Source organism: Ambystoma mexicanum, chromosome 2p, assembly GCF_040938575.1.
Source record: "Ambystoma mexicanum isolate Mex_15411 chromosome 2p, UKY_AmexF1_1, whole genome shotgun sequence".
Lineage (NCBI taxonomy): Eukaryota > Metazoa > Chordata > Amphibia > Caudata > Ambystomatidae > Ambystoma > Ambystoma mexicanum.
In genome coordinates, this window is record NC_090923.1 from 487,589,908 (window position 1) to 487,612,324 (window position 22,417).

The window sequence follows — 22,417 nt, forward strand, 5'->3', positions numbered from 1 at the left end:
TGGTGTCTCTAGACCTCAAGGATGCTTATTTTCATGTGCCGATCCATCCCAAGCACAAGAAGTACCTGAGGTTCGCGGTTGGCGACTTCCACTTTCAGTTTCAGGTCCTGCCGTTCGGATTGACTTCCGCCCGAGGGTCTTTACCAAGCCATGGAGGTTGTGGCAGCGTATCTCAGGAAAGGGGGGATTCACGTCTACCCCTACCTGGACGATTGGTTGATCAGGGCGCGCTCTCCCGAGGAAGTCCTGGATCATCTGTCCGTCACCTGCCACTCCCTTCACAAGCTGGGCTTCTCCCTCAACTTAAAGAAGTCCCACTTGACGCCAACTCAGCGGCTCCAGTACATAGGAGCAGTGCTCGACATGTCCCTGGGGCAGTGTTTTCCTCCCCAGGTGAGGGCTCACCACATTCAGCAGATGGTGCACAACTTTCAACATGCCCAGAGTCTCCCAGCATTCGAGTTCTTGAGGTTGCTCGGCCGCATGGCATCCTGCATTCTTCTGGTGGCAGAGGCCAGGTTGCAGATGTGATCTCTGCAATGGGCTCTCAAGCTCCAGTGGTCACAGTCCTCTGGCAGGATGTCGGACCCCATTCAGGTGCTGCCCTCGGTCGCCCAGGACCTTCTGTGGTGGGCCGTCAAAGGCAATCTGATGAGGAGGGCTCCATTTAGGCTACCCTGGCCGGAGGTGACGATCGTGACAGACGAGTCCCTCGCGGGAGGGGGAGCTCATGCCACAAGCTGACAGTCAGTGGTCGTTGGTCTCTGTCGGAGTCCAGACTCCATATCAATCTGTTGGAGCTGAGGGCGGTCAGGCTTGCCCTGAAGACTTTTCTGCCATCTGTGCTAGGGAAGAATGTCCTGATTCTGACGGACAACACAGTGGGGGGGCAGGGTCACTTCCTCTGTGCTGGCAGGCGATGCGGCTCTGGTTCTGGGCCATCCAGCAGGAAATTTCGATCTCAGCAGTTCATCTGGCCGGGGACGAAAACAAGACGGCGGAGCGCGATCTCTCCCGAGTGGGAGTTGGCTCAGGAGATTCTCCTGGAGATCTTTGCCCTTTGGGGGACCCCTCAAGTGGATCTCTTCGCCTCCAGTGTCAACCGGAAAGTGCGAAAGGTTCTGCTCGTGGGAATTTCCTCCAAGAGGAGCCTTAGGAGACGTGTTCGTGGTGGAGTGGCCCTTCCCACTGCTGTACGTGTTTCCTCCAATCCCCGTCATCCTGCAAGTGCTGCAGAGGTTACGGAAGTTCCCGGATGATCCTCATTGCTCCGGCATGGGCCCGGGGGATGTGGTACCCGGACCTTCTCGACTTGTCCATCTGCCCTTCACGTCGTCTTCCCTACCGAGACCATCTGCTCTCACGGGAGGGGGGTCAGGTTCTCCATCCAGATGTTAGATCCTTCAACCTTCACTCTTGGCTTCTGAAAGGTTGAGGTACAAGGATTGGGACCTCCCTGAAGAGGTGATGGAGGTGTTGCTTTCGGCCAGATGGCCGGCAACAAAGTCCCTGTACCGTTGCCGTTGGAGAAAGTTCTGCGACTGGTGCAGGGTTAAGAATGTGGATCCTTTTTCATGTGACATTCCTTTGGTTCTGTCTTTTTTGCTTTCTTTAGCCCACAGGGGCTTGCAAGTGGGTACCATTAAAGGTTACCTGGCAGCCCTGTCCATATTTAAGCGCACGTGGTGTTATTTTAAAATTCCTTTTAATTTCTCAGTTTCTGAAAGGGCTCAATAATGTGTTCCCTCTGTCACCTTTCCAGGTGCCCGGTTGGGATTTGAACCTTGTTCTCAAATTTCTAATGGGTGCTCCATTTGAGCCTTTACATTCTTGTCCTTTGAGACTGTTAACCCTGAAAACTGTGTTTTTAGTTGCGGTCACTTCTGCTTGCAGAGTGAGTTACAGGCACTGTCAGTTAAGCCACCCTTCACTGTGTTTCATAAGGACAGGGTTGTCCTTAGAGTTCGTCCTTCCTTTCTTCTGAAAGTTGTGTCGGAATTTCATTTGAGCCAGAAGGTCATTCTTCCGGCATTTTATCCTCCTCCGCATCCTTGTAAGGACGAGGAGAGGCTCCATAGGTTAGATCCTAGGAGAGCTTTAAGTTTCTACATTGCACGCATGTCCCGGGTCAGAGTGGATGATCAGCTCTTTATTGGTTACGCTGGAAAGCGTTTGGGACAAGCTGTTACTAAACAGACTTTGTCTAGATGGATTATCTTGGCAATTTCTGAATGTTACCCCTTGGCGGGTAAGGACCCTCCGGTAGGCTTACGGGCCCATTCTACCAGGTGTATGGCTGCCTCTATTGCCCTGCAGAGGGGTGTTCCTATCCGTAACATCTGTGAAGCAGCCACTTGGGCTTCGGTCCATACTTTTGTACGTCACTACTCCCTAGATTCTATCCATGGGCAGGATCTGGCCTTTGGCAAGGCGGTCCTGTACCCTGCAATTTGATTGGGAATTCTAAATTTGTATATTCTAAATTCTTTTCCCACCTCCTTACGTTGGTACTGCTTTGGGAGTCTGTCATAGATATGGAATACTTCGTCGGACCATCCCATCGAAAGAATGTTACCATGTAAGAGAGTAACTTGTTCTAATTGAGGTTGAGTACCTAGTTCAGGCAGATGGTGAACTTGACGATCCTTCCATCAGAGATTCTCTGCCTGACAAAATTGGGACTTTTCAATCTCTTACATCCAAGACCACTAAACTTTTTGCTTTGATCTCTGTAGAACAGAGGAAGGAAAACTTTCTTGTATCATCGCAGTGAACAGGCACGTAAAACTGTTCTCCATTCCAGTGCTCAACGATATCTGGCAGGATTATCTCATAATGATTAATAACCCTCTGATCGCTCCTCTAAAAAAAGAAGAAAAAAAGACTGGTACAGGAAGAAATACAGGGGTCCAAACAGTGCCCCAAATAACTGCAAACCCAGTCAAGTCCTGATTCTGTGGTCTCTGTGGCTGCTCGCAAACTCTCAGCCAACCTTTTTTCTGTGTGTGCTGAAAAACCTGTTAAGGAAGGGAGAGAGCTAGACTCTTTCAGAAAGTGCATTGTATCTTCTGTGGCCTCTAATGATACCCATCTGAAGCCAAGTGCAGAGGCATAAATTGCGACTCGGCTCCTCCCAAGCGTGAGGGCAAGCCAGTAAGCAGGCTTGACCAGGCTGCTAGCCCATGGCCCCCAACCCCACTTCCACCCCCCAGTGGGAGGCCATCTTTTGCATTTCCTCAGAGTTGTCAAACATCACCACAGACAAATGCCCTATGCAGCGGAGTGACAGCAAGAATGGAGTTAGTGCACAGGAATTAAGAAGAGGGCAGCAGGGCAAATGGCCAGTGTGGGGATTGGGAATGGCAGCGCAGTCAGGCAACTGCCTCCTCTCTACCCCTCACAGTGGCAACACGTGACGACAAATTCACACTATCCCAGCAAAAGGGGATAGTTTAAAAATACAAAGGAAGGGAAGTAGCATTTGGTCCGGGCGGACATAACAGGGCCCTTTGATCATGCCGCCTGGCACCTTGGAAGGGACTTTGCCTTAGGGTTATGTTGCCCCATAAATATCGGGGTCAGTGGGCATCAGTGGGCATACAGGAACAGTTGTCCCAACAACACGTTCTGCATGGAGCGTGTTAGCAGCTGAAGGAGGATTTTCTTTTTCCACCCTGCAGTGAAAAAAGAGAAATGGAGTGAAGGGTAATGATGGGCAAGAACTAAGAAAGCACAGACAACGGACGTTGTAATGAAGCACATGGCAGCAAGGGTCAGGCTGAAGACTGCCCACAACACATAAGACACTGCGCCAGCCACAAATAAAAATGACAGGTCCCATTCCAACAGGCCTGTAAAGATAATTATGACTGGCGCCACTAACGCGGACCTGGGAGTAGAAATAACGCTGGCGTAGGAAAGGGCCATCATTCTTACTGACCCTGATGTGACCAAAAGCACACATCTGGATTGTTGGTTATAATTTTCTGTATCTGAATTGTTAGCGAAATTTTCTGTTTGTAATTAATAAATCCTGCTGCCGCCTTTTCGCCATTATTCTGATTCCTGTGTAATTATTATATTGTGTCAGCAGATTGCCTTAGGTTTCTCCACCTCTTGTGGGTGCTGTCCTTGCTCCATCACAGTCACACCCTAGAATTTCAGAGCCAACTGCCCAAAATTCCTCCAACCACCAAGGTGGAAAAACATTTTTTGACTCAGTCCATGCCCACCTCTCTAAGGGAGCCATAGAACGGGTTCCCTTAAACCCTTTGGGGCTAAGGCATTTATACCTGTTATTTCCTTGTGAGGAAAAAATCTGATAGTTGGAGACCAATTCTAGACCTTTATCTACTGAACACATATATCCAATTCCAGACTTTCAGGATTATCACACTTAAACACATTCTCACCCAACTTCAACAAGGGGTTTTCCTGTCTTCGCTGGACTTGAAGATGTGAACTTCCACATCCCTATCCAACGTTGCCACTGGAAGTTTATTCTGTTCACAGTGGCACCCTGCGCTATCAGTCCATGGGCTTATCCTTCGGCCTCAAGTCTCAAGGGCTGTTTCTTCCACTTAGTGTCTTCCACTCAGGTGTCCCACTGTTGGATATCTGAATGACAACCATGTGGAGGTCTGTCCACATCATCCCAAGGCTTTACTGTGTAAACACTAATTCAGCTGAGGAGTCCAGGGTTAGGCAAGCAGCACTTTGCCCTCTATTCACAAAAAGGTGAGTTTTTTCCTGAAGGTGATACTATTTACGCCACCCTTCTTTGCATTGAATGCGTATTCAAACAGCCTGTGAATCTATGAAAGATCCAATGCTGTAGAAGGAATATGTTACTTCTCTGTTATTTCTACTCTCCAGCATTGGTATCTTTAATAGATTGACATGCGACCCTCCCGCCTATCCTACAAACGCTCGTCTTGGCTCCTGCATCTGTGCTATGCTAATCTGAAGATGGCCTCCAGGGGTGCAGCTAAGGGAGACTCAGCCTATTGGCTGTGGGTAAATGTGACCCAAAGAAACTCTTCGAGAACACTTAAGTGACGCATTTTCAAATACAAATGAAAACTGCTTTAATGGTATCGAGCCTGATGATGGAACATATTCACACACCATGTGAATCTATGGAAATAATCAATACTGGAGAACTGGAGTTACAGGTAAGCAACTTGATCCTTATACAGGCCCTGCCTTTTAAGTGCCTGTAATTACATGCAATGTAACAATTAGGTGCTATGGCAACGCCTGTTCCTCCAAGTACTTGTATGCGCTATGTAAGTGCTAATTATATTAGCCCTACTGTTCAAATGCACCTTGTTCATCTATATTTATGCTTTCTTATAAAATGACACATGTACGCTTTCTTTAATCCCAAACACCACCCAGGTATTTATATTTTCTGCTGTTAATATGCAGTATTTTCGGGGCATCACAGGCTTGCTTCACCAAGCTTTAGATCTATATATATGTATATATTTCTGAGGCTTGTGGAATCTGCTTAGATCACATGCTGTGCATAGGCTGACATCTAGTGGAAGCTGCGAAGTATTAGTTTGTTTTTCGAAACTCGAAAATGGGCGTCGACACAGGACGTGCCAGTAATACTATCCCTAGTGTGACGTCCACTGTACCCATGATCCCTCTGCTTGGATCATCTGTACTCACGCTTCTCCTCATGCTACCTCATGTCAGAAAAAATACAATCTGAGGGTCCTACGACGGATTTGGGCCTGCAAGTAGGGAGAGTGGGGGAGGTGGACATACTCTACACTCGTTTGGTATATAGGTACATTCTTATATATTCTTACACTTACTAGCCCGCTGCCACAAAGTGCGGACCTTTCCATCTTGAACCTTTCTCTTCCTCTTCAAAATGTCAAGATTGTTACCCCAGCACTTATTGCTGAGACACTGTGAAGGAGAGACTGGATGTGCTCCTGGATCTGAATGACGCATACCTACACGTCCCTATTTGGCAGCCTCATCGGTCCTTCCTGAGGTTCAGGATCATGGGCTTTCATTTTCAATACAAGGTTCTACCCTTTGGCCTCAATCCAGCCCCCATCGTCTTTACCAGACTTATGAATGCGGTGGCAGCCCTTCTCAGGCCCAGAGTCTCCATGTCTATCCATACTTAGACGACTGGCTTGTCGGGCGAGATCCCCGGAAGCCGTCCATCACACTGCCTCCGCCCTCATGAATATGCTACACGAATTGGGATTCTCCATCAATCTCAAGAAGGCACTGCTGGAGCCTAAGGAGAATCTGACGTTTCCAGGCCTCATCTGGGATGCAGGTTCCAAGAGTTTTCCCCTTGGAAGACAAGATTACAGCCATCAAAAGGGGCATGTTGCATTTTCTCAGCAGAGCTGTGACCTCGGCATGGTGGTACCAACACCTCTTGGGTATCATGGCAGCATGTCTACTAGTAGTGCCTATACACAAGGCTCAAAATGAGACGATTGCAGCTGCACTTCGCAGTCTCCTGGAGTCAGCAGAGGGGTTCCCAGGCAGCACTTGTCAGCATTCCTCCCCATCTCCACCAGGACCTAGTCTGGTGGAGCACAGACTACGACTTGAGGATAGGCAGGCCCTTCAGGCAACCAGCACCGCAGGTTACCATCACCACAGTCTCTTCTTTGGAGGGCTGGGGAGCCATCCTGGACTACCACATTGTCCATGGAGTTTGGTCTCTTCAGGAGCAGGAGGCTCACATCATCTGGCTCAAGTTGATGGCCATCTGGCTTGCTCTCAAACCCTTCCTTCCGATGATCAATGGCAAGATGATCCTCATTCCAACGGACAACTCCACCAGCCTGTATTACATCAACAAGCAGGGTGGCACCAGGTCTCCTCCCCTATGCACCTTGGCCTCAGTATATGGGAGTGGGCTCTGGAGAACAACGTTCCCTTGATTGCAATCCACCTCCCGTATTACATCAACAAGCAGGGTGGCACCAGGTCTCCTCCCATATGCACCTTGGCAGTCAGTATATGGGAGTGGGCTCTGGAGAACAACGTTCCCTTGATTGCAATCCACCTCCCAGGGAAGTGCAACCTGGCGGCAGACGGGCTCAGCAGACTGGGTGCGGCCAACTACGAATGGCAGTTGAACAAACCAGTCCTTCGGGAGCTCTTCAACAGATGGGGATCTTCAACAGATGGGGTCATCCGCAGGTGGATCACTTTGCCACTTGGTCCAACTAGACGTCAGGCGCGCTCTAAAATTCTATCTGGACAGGACCATGAGCTTCCGCAAATCGGAGGCTCTCTTTGTCACCTTCATTGGGTCATGACCAGGCTTACAAAGCCTCCATAGCATAATGGATGTAGCGGCTTTCAAGGAGGCCTATGAGGGGCAGCACAAACCTCTCCCGGCAAATATGCATGCCCATGCTATCAGAGCCAAGGCTACAGCTGTGGCTTTTCAGAGCATCAGCAGGGCGGCTACATGGGCTATGCCTTCGGTCTTCTGCAAGCACTACTGTTTGGATTCCAGCTCCAGGTCGAATGCAGCATTTGGTCAGGCAGTGCTTGTTTTCTTAGGAGTGTCTCCTTTCCACCCTGGGGCTACATTCAGTTGTGATCGCCCATGCAGTATCCAGGAATGGGGACTGGACGTAGGAGTAAATATGAGTTACTCACCGTAGTGACTAATGTACTCCCAGTCCATAGTCCCCTTTCCTCCATACGTCCCACTGTCCTCCCCCTTAATAAAACTGGTGTCATTAGGCAATGGTAATATTGTCGACGCGTCAAAGGGGACTGAGGAGTGGCGCTGGTGGGTGGAGTCAGGGGAGTGCATGCGCGCCTCTAAATTTAATGCGGAAGATTTTTTTATGGTGAAAAAGATACCATCTCTCGTCCCTAGCGGGTGACGCCCATGCAGTATGGAGGAAAAGGGGACTATGGACTAGGAGTACGTTAGTCACTACAGTGAGTAACTTATAATCAAACTTAACAGGTTCTTGCATACCTGGGGCTCACTAAGGACTATATAGTGCTATTCACAAGGAGCCTGTGGTGTGGTCTTCTAACACCCAAGTTGGACCGTGGCTCTGGAAGAACTCTAGGCTGTCATCGACAACCCAGCTACGTTTGTCCTCCTAGCCTATATATGCCTTTTTATGAATTGCTAGTCTGATTCCTATGCGTTTGCTGTGCCCACATATTCATTTTCTGTTTTTACTTTTTCAGAGTTGACGAGTAGTACTGACTTGCTGAGTCTTAGTGGAAACATTCTTCATGTGACTTCCGGATCAGCTCCCTCTGTAGTTAAGAGTAGCGAAAGCATCTTCTGCCAATACATTAACTTACAACTGCAGAATGCAGAGCCACAAGGTAAAACATTCATTGTCAAAATCATTTTTTTTTTCACAGGAATATGTATGTGTTGTGTTTTGTAGCTATGATTAATATTTTCTTGCACTGGGGTTCCTTTGGTAGGTGCAGGGTTAGAACTGATTGGACAGTGGCATATACTATGTTGATTTTTATTGAAGAATGGACCACTTTGTCCCAGGTTATTCCAATTGCCCTAAGGATATGCCCTTAACTGCACCATACTACACACAGGTATATCGTACTCCAGGTGCGGGGGAGCGGTTCACAAATTTATATTAACCCCTTAACTGTCATGTGTGTCGTCCTCCGCCCTATCCCTCCTCCTTATTCTCCCCCCCCCCCCCCGTGCCAAGGTCTTTTTTAGTATGTCACCATTCAATGCCTTTTAACATTTTTGTTACGTGAGATATCTCAGCCAAATTTGCCCCCCTTTTTTTCCCCCCACATGTAGGCGGTTGTAATGCCACCAAGGAATCCTAATTTGCTGTAGAGGTTAAGAGAAAATAACCAAAAAGGGAGAAATGTTTTTTCTTCTTCAGAAAATGCCAATAAAATGATGTACAAAGAAGCCTGTGGTTTTTTCCTTGTAAGTGCTAGGAACAAATGGTTTGCTGTGCTGAATTCCAATAGGACATGCACGGACGGAATGGAAGAGAAGGGTAGGAAAACTGAATGGGAGGACAGAAAGGCATACATTTCTGAAAAGTAGACTAAATTCCAAGTTTAGGAAGCAGTGATTTGTCCAGGCCAGGCAACAACTATGTAGGAAAAAAATCCCATAGTTTGGGGAAAAATCGAGAAAAAGAAAGGAAAAAAAAAGCTATGTGATGTTCATGGTTGGCCCGGTAAGGCAATGGCTTCTGCGAATTTTGAGAAAAACATTGCTCCGCTACCTTCCCCCGACTTTTTGTAATATTTCACGAAACAAGCAATAACACAAGCCAAAAACGGAGCCATGGTACACAGGAGTTTTATGCTTACGGCCTAAACAGACGTACGCCACATGTGTAAATAAGGAAAACAAATGTGTTGAGGAAGGGCAAGCATACATTTTTTGTAAGAGCACAGGCAGACCTTTTGCAGATTACAAAAGAGTATAATGCCTAAAGCAGCAACTACATGTAGGTCACATTTGGGAAATGAAAGGGTTGTGTGACAAAGGCCAGCAGAAAATCGATCGAAACGTTACGAAAATCACGCAAACGCAACGAATGTCGTACCTTCCCGCGTTCCCACAGGTGTTGCGACGAAAACGGTAGCTCACATGTGTGGGTGCACCTAACAGGGCGCAAAGGGAAAAGGCTAAAACACTGGTAACCCCAAGTCTTTAGGCAGAGTAGATTTTCTGGAATTTTGCTCATGTGGACAACCTACAGATTTGTGCGTAGGGTATCGAACCCACCAAGGAAAACGGGGAACCCCATGCATTTCCGAAAAGAGGACACCCCTGGGAATCCACAGAGGTCTGACTTGCGCAAATCGGGTCAGAATGTATTACCCACAACCCCCAGCAAATCACGAAATGTGGCGACAAAAACACAATACTCTTAAGTTCCGTCCCCTTTCCTCCATACTGTATGGGTGTCCCTTCCAAGGGACGGGGGGAGACGGAACCTTTTTCACCTGAAAAAACTTTCTTCACCTTTAAATTTAGAGGGGTGTGGCCCAGGGAGTATGCGCTGCCCTGACTGCACCCTCCGGCGCCACACCTAAGTCCCCTTTTCCGCGTTGACGGGAATGGGCCGAATTCACCAGCACTCCTGGGTTTGGTTTAGGCCATGTAATTCCACGCGCGGATACTTCTTCTCTTTGTCTTCTTTTTTGTCTTTGTCATTCAGGTACTCGGTCCTCGGTCCTCGGGCATCACGCTCCTCCCCGGCGCATGTCGACTTCTACAGGTCCAGCCTGCAACAGGCTCTTCCCAACTTCAGACCCCCACGCCCTCTGCCTATGTTGCCTTGGCCCAGACGACGGTTGGCAAGCTTGTTCAGCGTGTGGCTCGCTGTCCTTGAAAGCACTGAAGAACAGACTGGCCAGGTGGAGGGAGCTCTTCCAGAAGTCGCCTCCAGAGGACCTCAAGGACTTCGTGAAACATCGAACCAAGCCGAAGATAGGGCCGATATTCTTCATCGCTCCCCGCTACGGAGACTCCTTCCCAGGGACTCTCCCGCACGGAAGGGACCGATCAGGTCCTTCCACCAGCACGTGCACCGAGGCTACTGCAGCTACCGGCCTTCGGGCCGAGGGATCCTTGGATCCTCCCGGTGACAGTGTTGAGGGACCTGAAGGTTCTTTTAATGGGTCTTCAACTGAGGGGCTCCGCCCTTGTACCGGCACCATGGCCGAAGGGCTACGCCCTAATACTGGTAATACGTCCGAGGGGGTGCCTAAACGCAGCTCTTCCGACCCCCGGGTTGAGGGTGCGACACCTACTGGGCCTAGGCCCGAGGAACAGTGTAGGCTTTGTGATCCACACGCAAAAATCTTGGATGAGGCCGGGCCCAGCGGGCTGAGCAACACGTCGCAGGCACGTTGTTAGGGAGAATTCTCATTCTATGGCTAATTTACCTTACCTAGTGAGTCCCCCAGCAGCTTTGCTGGATTTCTGGAGTTTATTTTTTCCACTTGGTAAGAGTGGGAGCTTTTCCCCCCCTCTTACCTGTGTTTTGCCATGTGTATTACATCTGTTTTTGTGATTGTGGACTCTGGAGTACACCACTTCAGTAGCCCCACTCTGTTGTGTGTTACACAGCACCTTCAGTGCAGTGACACAGGGTTGACTTCCCACCGACTCCATTTCTGGGGCTGGCTGTTGCCCCAGAAAAAGGTAAAGTTGCCATTAACTTTACATAGACATTTAACCACAGATACAGTACACCCCATCTTACATGGAGTATTGGAAAGGGTTCATTCTTAGCCCTTTTTATCTGTACCTCCTGGAGCATTGTTTCGCTCCCTTAACATTAAGACTTGGCTGGTGGCAGTGGTATCTACCCTAATTTTCCTACCGCGATTATATTACATAACGTGGTATTGTTTTAGGCTTTTTAGTAGCCTCGAACTTTAAACCCGCTAGCCCAAATACTTTTTATTTCAGTTCCGGTTGGGTTTAATCGCCATTTCTTTTTGTTAACATCCTTCTTGGGTCTTTCTTTGCGCGGCAAACCAGGTTTGCCTCCTTTGTTCGCCGAACATTGCCAGGCTTCTGACCAGAAGCCCTGCTTTGGCGTCTGGGTGTCTAGGTGGGCTGAATGTGAGGGAGGGGTGTAGTCACCCCCTGCACAGGGTCTCCTTGGAGACTCAAGTCGCACTTTGTGTTTATTGGCTGAGGTGTTTGTCCGGGCTGGACAACCCCCATGCTGAGTGATTGACAGCCAGGCTGTGTGAATGGGGGGTTTTAGCATAAACGGCAGGACTCCTGGGCCAGAAGTCAGTCGCCACTGGAACTGCAAGGAACCGAAGAGAAGCGGAGAAAAGTACAGCTGCTGCAACCCAGAGTCTCTGTGAAGCCCTGCTGCATTCCTGAGCCATCTACCCTTCAACGACCAGACAAGATCCCGTCCAGAGTCGTCTTCCCTTGAGCCTGGTAGGAACAACCAGCTCATCTTTTCTTCAGTCAGAGAATCCTCTCCTGGGTCGAAATCACTGCTGTGCTGTAGTGGTCCGGATAGCCATCAGAAGAGCCCGTAACTGATTTAAAGGAACGCACCTTTTATTCATCATTGTCTTTTTTGCTGCTGCTGGCCTCATCCCTGGGTAGTGCAGATCGCTCCAGATGTCCTCCTTCTTGTCCCCATGACTGAAGCCGCAGGAACCGTGAGTCTTCAGGAACTACCAGGAACAACTGCCGTGGCATCAGCTTTTCTCCAACGGAATAAGGTACTGTGCACACTTGGTCATTCTCTCCGTCTGACCAGCCGGAATCGGGATGAACCCTTTACGTCCACGAAGAATTGTTCTTTCTTCACTCCTCCTTATAACTTTTCCTTCCATTTGACAATCTTACGAACTCTTGGCATCTCGAATCTCGAACTGTTCAACGTGTGATCCTCAGCATCTGCTCCATTGACACTGGTGTAGGCCTATTGACTTTAATCTGTATCTTTGAACAAGTCCTTGAGTCTCCTTGCCTTGAAAAAGTATTGCCTTGATTTTTATTCACTTTTCCCTTGTTTGAAATTCTTAAGTACACAGTGTGTTTTAACATTGTGAGCATTTCTATCCGCGGGTACGCGTTAGTATCGCAACACCGGTCTGTCAAATCCTAATGTACTTGCCTTGAATTTACTGACACAAGTGGAATTGGTTGTGTGTAGTGTATTTTACGTGTGGTTTCGAATTTATAGAAGTGAAGTGTTTTATAACAGATGGTTTAAAAAATAAATGTACTTATATTTTTTACCTGAAACCTTGAGTCAGTGTTTACTTGAGTCACAGTAATTGTGATCCTTTGTGTAATCTCTGCTACTGTTCATATACTCGAGATAAGCCTGGCTGCTCCGCTACTGCTACCACTTTTTTTTTTTTAAACTTCTTTTTATTATTAGGCAGCATGGCAGCACAACAACAGGCGAACAGCGCCCAGCAAATATAGATTAGCATTACAGTTCATGATATGGTCACATAAAGATTACATACAATATGATACGGGCACAGAGATTCAATCCACATATGAGGGAAAGTAGTTAAACCAAACGATACGGGAGGAGCTCTCAGACCAGTGAGAAGGGGGGGGTGGTGGGGGATCCACCGGGAATATGCCAGACTAGTGAGAAGGAGCAGGCGGGGAAGCCACCGGAGAGGTGACGAAGTCGGACATGTAGGAACGGAACCTAAGCCAGACGTCCCTAGGCCTGGAGTGAGTGGGTTGCATGTGTGCCCAAGTTTCCTCGGTGTCAGAGGCCCAAGTGACCGCCCTCAGCCATTGGGCATGCGTGGGGGGGAGAGGGGCGAAGCCAGCAGAGCAAGATGGACCGAACCGCTAAGAGCATGCAGAGGCCGGCCAGTTTCCTGGAGTTTCGAGGAAGGCCCGGGAGGTCGTGAAAAAGGCACAATGCAGGGGAAGGATCGATGGGGTGATCGAGCACAGCGGAAACAGTTGAACAAACCATACCCCAAAACTGTGAGAGGCGGGGGCAGGACCAGATCATGTGGATGTAGTCCGCATCAACATGCCCGCAACGGGGGCAGCTAGACGAACGCCCGCTGGACATGCGATGCAGTCTGGCCGGGGTGTAGTGGAACCTGTGCAACACTTTAAACTGAATGAGTTTAAATCGGGAGTTAAAGGACACCCGGTGAGTGCGGTCGCATAAATGTGCCCAGCGATCGTCCGATATCTCTACCCCCAAGTCTTCCTCCCAAGACCCCCTAAGTTTAGCAAATCCTGGAAAGGATCTGGACTGTAGCATGGAGTACAACCTGGAGATTTTGCCTTTCATGGGTGAAGGGGAAGTGAGCTCCTCAATGGCCGGGTCGTCTGGTGGTAACGCAGGGAATGTTTGATAGTTGCGCTTAAGGGTCCTTCGGAGAGACGCGTATTGAAGCCAGACGCTCCGGTCACTTCTCAAGGGTAGGGGGAGATCAGCCCACTCAATGAATGTGCCCTGGTCAAACACGTCCCGCAGCAGCTCGTAGCCTGCCTCGGCCCAGCGACGAACGGTAGATGGTGCAACCTGAGGAACCCCCGGGAGGAAGTTCCAGAGGGGAAGGTTGCCGTGGAAAGCCTGGGTTATTCCGAGCTGTTTCCATGTTTTGGCCAATGCCAGGGATGTGCAGGCGACCGGACTCTGTGAGTCCAGTACCTGAGGAGCGGGTTGAATAAGTAAGGAGCGGATTTCGCGGTCACAGACCGCCAACTTCTCGAGCCGGACATGAGGGGGGGGGGTCAGTTGTGTCGAACCAATAAGAGACATATTGAATTTGAGATACCAACCAATATCTGAGAAAATCCGGAGCCCCGAAGCCCCCCCTAGCCATGGAGGTGGACAAGGTCTCATATTTAAGTCGAACCGCCCCCGAGTGCCAGAGGAAGGAGGTAATCGTGCGAGTCAAGTCTCGGAAAAAGTCTGCGCCTGGCCACAAGGGTACGTTGGCAAACCTGTAGAGCAACTGAGGTAGCACCACCATTTTCAGTAGACCCATTCTGCCCGCAAGAGAAATCGGGAGCTTGTCCCAGGCTGCAACCTTAACGGACAGATGTGAAAGGTACTTCCGAAAGTTCTCTTCGAGGGTCAGTGTCTGTTGACGCGTCACCTCTACTCCCAGGTAGGTGAATGCAGATTGAGCCCAAGTGAATCCCAGAGTGTCAGGAGGGGGAAGAGTGCACTCCGTGAGTGGGAAGAGGGTGGATTTCGAGCAGTTCACCCTGAGGCCCGAGACCCGACCAAAGTAGATGATATCCTCAAGGACCGGAGACAAGTTAAGAGATGGGGAGCGGATGAACAGCAACGCGTCGTCCGCGTATAGGGAAACTATGTCTGCCTTCCCGGCAGAACGGAGGCCTCTGTGAGCATGGCGGTGACGAAGCATGTCCGCAAACGGCTCCATGGCAACCGCAAAAACCAAGGGAGAAAATGGACACCCCTGCCTTGTTCCCCTGGCGATCCCAAAGAGAGGAGAACAGTGGTCGCCCGTGCGGACTCTAGCCACAGGAAGCGAATAGAGTAGCCTGACCCAAGAGAGAAAGGAGGGACCAAATTTACAGTTTTCGAGAACCAGCCAGAGGAATTGCCATGATACCGAATCGAAGGCCTTTTGCATATCCAACGTGGCCGCCACAGCCGAAGTCTCCGGGCTAATTCTGTCAATTATGTTGAATATACGCCTCAGGTTCAAGGAGGTAGACCGCCCCGGAACAAAGCCCGCTTGATCGGGGTGAATGATGGATGGAAGGATGGGAGCTAACCTTAGGGCCAGGGCTTTTGCGTATATTTTGGCGTCGCAATTTATGAGGGAGAGTGGGCGGTACGAACCACAACGTGAAGGGGGTTTACCAGCCTTTAACAATACAGTGATCGTGGCCTCACGCAGTGAGGGGGGGAACACGCCTGTCTCCACCGACTCCTCCCACACAGCCAACAAGTGGGGAAGGATTCAACTGGGATACCGTCCGACCCGGGAGCCTTCCCGGAGGATAGGGAATCGATAGCGTCGGAGAGCTCCTCCTGTGTAAGCGGAGAGTCGAGAGAGCCCGAGGCCTCAGGGGATAATGTTGCCAACGGAAGGGAGTCGAGAAAAGAGTCAATCTCCTCCACTGACACCTCGTCTGAGTTGGAGTATAGGGACCCGTAAAAGTTGAAAAATTCCGTGTTGACGTCCCGGGAGGAGACAGCCAAAGAGCCGTCCGGTCTCTCAATCCCGGGAATGTGTGGGGAACCTGTCTCGTGTCGGATCAACCTCGCGAGGAAGCGGCCAGGGCGTTCGCCCTCACCGTATTTCCGTGCGATGCCTGGGTTATCCAGAAACTTCTGTTCACGGTCGGCTAGGGAGCGAAACGTGTCCAGCTCCTCCCCGATGGCAGCTAGGTTACCCGTGGTAGAATCGAGTGAACATGCAGCCTCCAGTGACAACAACCTAGCTTCACTCAAGGCTATATCTCTCCGAATTGACTTAAGAACCCCGTTTTCCTTGGAGAGTGCAATCCCCCTGACATAGGCCTTAAAAGATTCCCACAGTGTTGCAAGCGATGATACCGAGCCCGTGTTCAGCTCAAAGAACTCCACGATTGAGTCCTCGAGCTCGGAGTGGAACTCTGGATCGAGCAGGGCTAGGGGTTTCAATCTCCAGCAGCGGGACCGGCCAGGATCAGGGGCCCAACTCACGGTGATGGTCACTGGAGAGTGGTCGGACAAGGTTCTGGGTAAAATCATTAGTTGTTTCACGTCCTTGACCAAGACATTGGAGATCACCCAGCGGTCAATGCGGGAGTATGAGTCGTGGACTGAGGAATAGAATGAGTAGATGCGGGAATCGGGGTAGAAGAATCTCCATGCATCCACCATGGCCAACCGGGGCAGGGATGATAATGCAGCATAGGCTGCCCTGGAAAGATGACGGGGCTTGGACCCAGATCTATCAAGGGCTACGTCGAAGATAGTATTGAAATCACCCCCCCCAGAGAATTGGTACAAGGGGGAAGCCATCTAGGAGAGACGTGATCTGTCTGTAGAACTCCGGGTCATCGAGATTGGGGCCATAAATATTCAACAAGACCACCTCCCTCCCTTGAAGCGTAGCGTGTAACAGAACATACCTGCCCAGGGGGTCAATGTGTGAGGAGAAGAGAGTGAACCGGAGACTCTTATGAATGAGAGTCATGACCCCACGACTTTGAGTCGAGTAGTCGGTGAAGAATCTATGAGAGCCCCAGGTCCTGGCAAATCGGACGCATTGGGCTGATCTAGCGTGTGTCTCCTGCAAAAAGAGGATCTTGGACCCATGGCGCTCGGCCTGCAGCTGGAGTTGTCTCATCTTTCTATAATTCCCCAACCCCCGTACATTCCAACTCATAAAGGTTAAGTCCCCCTCAGCCATAGATGTGGTAGTGGTAGAGTCGAAAAAGGTGACCAGGACCAGTGGGTGTGTGCTGCGCCACGGTCCGCCTTCGCTGCCAGTGCCAATTTTCTAACAATAACACCCCTAACATGTCCCACCCCCACCCACATCCCCCTCCCAAACAGAGGAATGACAATCCCAAACCCCTTCAGCCAAAACCAAACTAGCGGCATCATCGCCTGGGGGCCTGTAGGCCGTGCTGACCGCAGCGCTCCGGGCTGCAGCGGAACCAGTATAGCTCGAGGTGCAACTGCGATAACTTATACAACTTAGGAAAGGCATTTTGCATTTAGCAGTATAGCACATAGTTGAGATAAGAGGAGAATCTTGAACAAGTCGAATCCGGGAAAGAGGATCAATGCGGCCTCAGTACAGGGGGAAGGCCGGGCCCGGCCGCCCCCCAAACGGCCCAGAGGGGGAAGCTGCAAGACTGTAGATAGAAGGGGGAAGTCAACCTGGGAAGTGTTCATTCATAAATTTGGAAGCCTCCTCCGGGATCGTGAAAAAGAACACCTGGTTAGCATGTTCTATGCGCAGTTTAGCTGGGTAGAGCATGGCATATTTGATGGAATGATCTCGTAGCCTGCGCTTCACAGCTTGGAAAGTCTTACGTTCCCGTTGGACGGTAGTCGAGTAGTCGGGGTAAAGATGAATTCTCGCTCCCCCCAGTAGCAGCTCGCCCTTGACCCTCGCGGCTCTGAGTAGGGTGTCCCGGTCCCGGTAGTTCAGGACTCGAGCGATGATGGGGCGGGGTGGAGCCCCAGGCTTGGGTTTGGCGGAAAGGGCGCGGTGTGCACGCTCGATAGCAAAATGAGGGGAGAGCTTGGGTGAGTCCAGAAGCGTCATTAACGTGTGCTCAACAAAGTCCTCCATTGGCTCATGGACTTCGTCCTCAGGGACCCCAATTATACGCAGGTTATTGCGCCTCGAGCGGGATTCCAAGTCTTCGTTCTTCTTCTCCACCTCGAGGACACAGCCGGAGAGAGCGACAAACTCAGAGCGCAGTGCTCCCAATGCCTCCTCGGCAGAGCCGACCCGTGTCTCGACCTCAGATACGCGACCATCAGTCCTCTCCATGTGGGCCTTGATCGAGGATATTGTACCGTTCATGTCATCCAGTTTTGAGTGTAGGGCGGTGAAGCCCTCCCTGATGAAGTCCATCATGTTTTGGGGTTCAGGTGTCACCGCGGACGATGACGCAACAGGTGGTTGCTCAGTAGGGTCCTCCGGAGCTCTCACAGCCGCCCTCGCAAACATGTTAATGGAGCTTTGCTTCCTCGCGCCTCCCTTAGTCATTTTGACAAGGGTGATGGTAGTGTGGGGTAAAGAAGGGGGGGATCGCTAGCAGCCCCTAGTAGGAGACGGGGAGATCCCAGGCCGCGAGAGCCGATACTCCAGGTAGGGTGCGAAAGGGGAGCGGGGAGCGGTCCCGAAGTGTAGGCCGCAAGGCTACAGCCCGACTGGGAGGGCGCTGAAAGCGGCGGCAGGGGGCCTTGAGGGCGGGGGTGCCTAAAGATGGAGGGTAGGAAGCAGCGATGTTAGCGGCACCCTTTCGCCAAGTAACAATCCGGGTGTAGGGACAGCAGCTTCAAGGCGGCGAGGCGAGGAGAAACAAGCCCCCAGTGAGCGGTAGGGTCGCTCAGGGCGTGGGATTCCAGACGTGCGAGGGCAGTGAGGGCCCAGTGGCTTCCCAGCGGGGGGAGAGGGCCGCCGGGCCACAAGACAAGGAGCCACGAGAGTCAGGGCCCCCCAGGCGGATCCAGACGTCACCGACCGTGGGCCTCCAACAACGCCGCAGAGAGGGGCGACCCCGGAGTCACAAGGCAGGGAGGCAGGTATCCAGGCCCAACAGTCCACGAAGCCCCCCCTGCGCACCCCAGGAGGCCGCAGCGCTCCGGCAGCGAGGCGCGTGCAAGCTGGGGGGGGGAAGGGTCTCCACAACCCCCCCCGCCGGATTCCACAGGAGAAGAAAGGAGATCCCACGGCGATTCACCAGGCTGGGGGGGGAGAGGCAGGCCAGGAACAGCGAGAATAAAAGCACGGCCCCCCCAGCCGAGCACAGATGCAGGGAGAGTTTGTGCGCCTTCCGCGGGGTCGCCACAGGAAGGAGGAGCGGCCAGCAAAGAGCGAAGTTCCCCAGCAGCACGTACCTGAGAGCCGCGCCGCGCCGCTCCAGCAGCGCGGCGTGTGCTGTCGGGGGGAAGAGGGGGCCCTGGGTCTTCACCACGGGCTGCGGAGCCGCGGGGGCGGCAGGGAGGCCCCGATGTAGCGCAGGCAGGCAGCGGATGCAGGCAGGGTGGACGCACCGCTGGGCCGACGTCCCTCCAGGGACCCGGGAGCAGCGACTCAGCAGGACCAGCGGCCTGGCCGGCGGGTCACGGTCCCAGGACTCCGACGACCCCGCCACCAGGTAGGTCGAGGCGCGCCAGCTCCCACCGATGCCCGGCGAATGCGAGGAGGAGCGCAGCAGGCCCCCGGCGGGAACGACCACCCTCCGCCGGGGCTGGATTTCAGGCGCGGAGGAGCGCCGCAGGAAGGGGGATGGGCAGCGTGGAGTCGGGGATGCACTTCCCGGCTCCGATTCAAAGCGGGATCAGATCCCCAGGATCCCAGAAGCAGCAGGGGAAAAGTCGTGTGCTCCGCGCCCGGCTGTAATCCGTGGAAACCTCCTAAATCAGGATTTGGAGGTCCGCCCGCCTCGGAGCACACGTATCAGGCGGCCATCTTGCTCGGCGCCCAACAGCGCCCCCCTACTGCTACCACTTTAACATAGTAGTACAGGCTTGTACCAAAGGTGAACTTGTATTACCACTTGTAGTCTTAATTGTGTGTAGTGGTCCCTAAGGGCACTGCACAGGATTCTGCCTAACACACGTGACAGGCAGCTCGACAAAATGGCTGCCGTGCCAGACTGAGGCACCCGTCCAACGCCATTCCAGGAATTTGCCGAATTACGATTGTCAAGTTAAGACTGGCCTCAACCAGGTAAGTGGCCTACAGCCTACCCCTCTTTTGCACAGGTCAGATTTCCTTTGCGTCCATATGGGCAGGGTATGCAGCGGCTCCAGCAAGTCCCCGCTACCCCGTCAGCACCCCCTGCCACCTCCTCGGTCAGTGAAAAGGTCTTCTTCGAGAGGTTCCTCGGCCTCATGAAGTCACCTCGGATGGGGCTTATCCTCAAAGATGCCATCAGGGAAGTCCTTCCCGCAAAGCTTGCAGTGGCACAGCCACCTCCTCCGGCTCCCCAGCCGACTCCTCAGGCGGCTCCGTATCTGCCTCTGGCCGCGGTCCCTGTAACCCAGCCTCTGGCGCCAACTACTCCTCCTCCTCCTCCACAGGATCCCCCAGATCCACAGGATACGGATGAGGAGGAGCATCGGGACACACCATCCTCAGCCAGGGCCTTCCACAAACGTCTTGCTGGGCTGACTGAGTATCTCGGCCTACCCCAACCCAAGGTCGAGCAGCCGGCAGAGGGGGTTCTGGCGGAGGTCCTCGCACAAGCCCCTCTGCCAAATCAGGGATTCCTCTGCAGACCGATATAGTCTCCCTGGCCAAGAAGGGCTGGCTCAAACCAAACTCAGCCCAGCCGGTCAATTGACGTCTGGACGCCAATGACAGGCAGATGGTGGGGCATACGCTCTTGCTCTCGGGCCATCCTTAGCCACACTCCTCGGTAATTGCTGCAACACCACCATATTCCAAGCCTCAGTCGTCCCCAGCCTCCTCCTCTGCATCGCTGCTATGCAAGGAGGAGAAGATCTTGGAGGCGTACGGCAAGAAACTCTATTCCAATGCGTCCTTACATCTTTGTCAGGCCCACGCAGATGCTATGCTGGCTGCCGTCAACCAAAGATTATGGGGGGAAATTGCGGACTTCCTTCCGGAACTACCCACCCAGAGCCAATCACGCTTTAAGTCAGGGCTGGCCAAGGCCAAGCTTGTGGCGCATGATCTCATGGAATCCACCGTGGCCCATATTGATACCTCTGGCCTTGCCATCTGTATCACCACGGACTTGAGAAAGACAGTCTGGCTGCGGGCAACAAAGTTTAACCCGGATGTCCAGGAACGCAAATTAGATCTACCGTTCGAGGGGCGGGCCTTTTCCACTCCTCCACGGACGAAGAGCTGGACAAAAAGAAAAACCGCTCACAAACAGCCAAGTCTTTATCCATCTTGACAAAGACAATGCCCAAATCGTATACCCAATCTCAGCAGCACTCCAATAGGGGTCGTATGTACAAAGGGTTCCGAGGCTTCCAGGAGCATAGATACAGGCAGCCGGCCCGCTTTCCGTTTCAGAGCTGGCGCAAGCGACAAAAAGGGGGAGGGGGGCGGCTAAGGGCTTTTTCCAGTCACCCTCCTCCGCGACGGCCTCTGAGGGAAAGAAGGCATGACCTGCCCCTTCGGGTCCACGTGTCTCTGGTGGGGGGCAGGCTTGCTCTCCATGCACATTTCTGACACCAGAATTTTGCAGACCCCTAGATCCTCTGAGTAGTATCCACGGGGTACCGCCTCCCTATCCCAGCCTCTCCTCCCTACCTCCACTCCCACAGGTTGGGACAGCAACTCTTTTGGCGGAGATCCGGTCACTCGTAGAGAGCCAGGCAGTGGAGGAAGTCCCAGCCTCCCAGCGAGGCTTTGGCTTTTACTCCAGGATTTTCGCCATTCAGGTGAAGAACCAGGCGGGCCTGAGAGTTGTGCTGGACCTTTCTACCCTCAACCTCTCTGTACCCCTGCAAAAATTCAAGATGGTTATGCCAGCGTTTATGGCGGAGACATTGGACAAGGGAGACTTGATGTGCTCCCTGGACCTGAAGGACGCGTACCTACATGTCCCAATTTGGCAGCCCCATCGTTCTTTCCTTTCGGTTCAGCATCATGGGCTATCATTTTCAGTATGTTGTCCTTCCGTTTGGCCTGAACTCGGCCCCCAGGGTCTTCACCAGGCTCATGAATGCAGTGGCGGCCCTCCTCAGAGTGCAGGGCCTCCACATCTACCCATACCTGGACGACTGGCTAGTTAGGGCTTCATCGCCGGAAGCAGTTCACCACTCTTCCCATGACCTTATGAACACACTGCACAATCTGGGCTTTTCGCTCAATCTCAAGAAGTCGCAGCTGCAACCCATGCAGACTCTGACATTTTTTGGGCCTCATTTGGGCACACGTGCTCCCAGAAGGTATTTCCTTCGGAGGACAAAATCTCATCTATCAAGAGGTCCACCACCTTCTTTGTTGGGGAGAATTCTCATTTAGGGCTAATTTCCCTTACCTAGTGAGTCCCTCAGCAGCTTTGCTGGATTTCTGGGGTTTATTTTTTCCACCTGGTAAGAATGTGAACCTTTTTTTCACTCTTACATGTGTTTTGCCATCTGTATTTCAACTGTTTTGTGTGATCTTGGGCTCTGGAGCCACACCACTCCATGAGCCCCACTTTTGGTGTGTGTCACACACAGCATCTTCATTGCAGTGACACAGGGTTGTCTCTAAGACTTCC

The 22,417-nt window shown here is 51.9% G+C and overlaps 1 protein-coding gene across 1 annotated transcript in view; it reads left to right on the forward strand.

Annotated features, from left to right (window-relative positions):
* IARS1 (isoleucyl-tRNA synthetase 1) overlaps positions 1 to 22,417 on the forward strand; it is a 2,025,584-nt gene that overhangs the window by 1,934,951 nt on the left and 68,216 nt on the right. Inside the window, exon 32 of the mRNA XM_069643896.1 lies at positions 8,212 to 8,355. Within this exon, the coding sequence (XP_069499997.1) occupies positions 8,212 to 8,355 (144 nt within the window). The remainder of the gene's footprint in view (positions 1 to 8,211; positions 8,356 to 22,417) is intronic.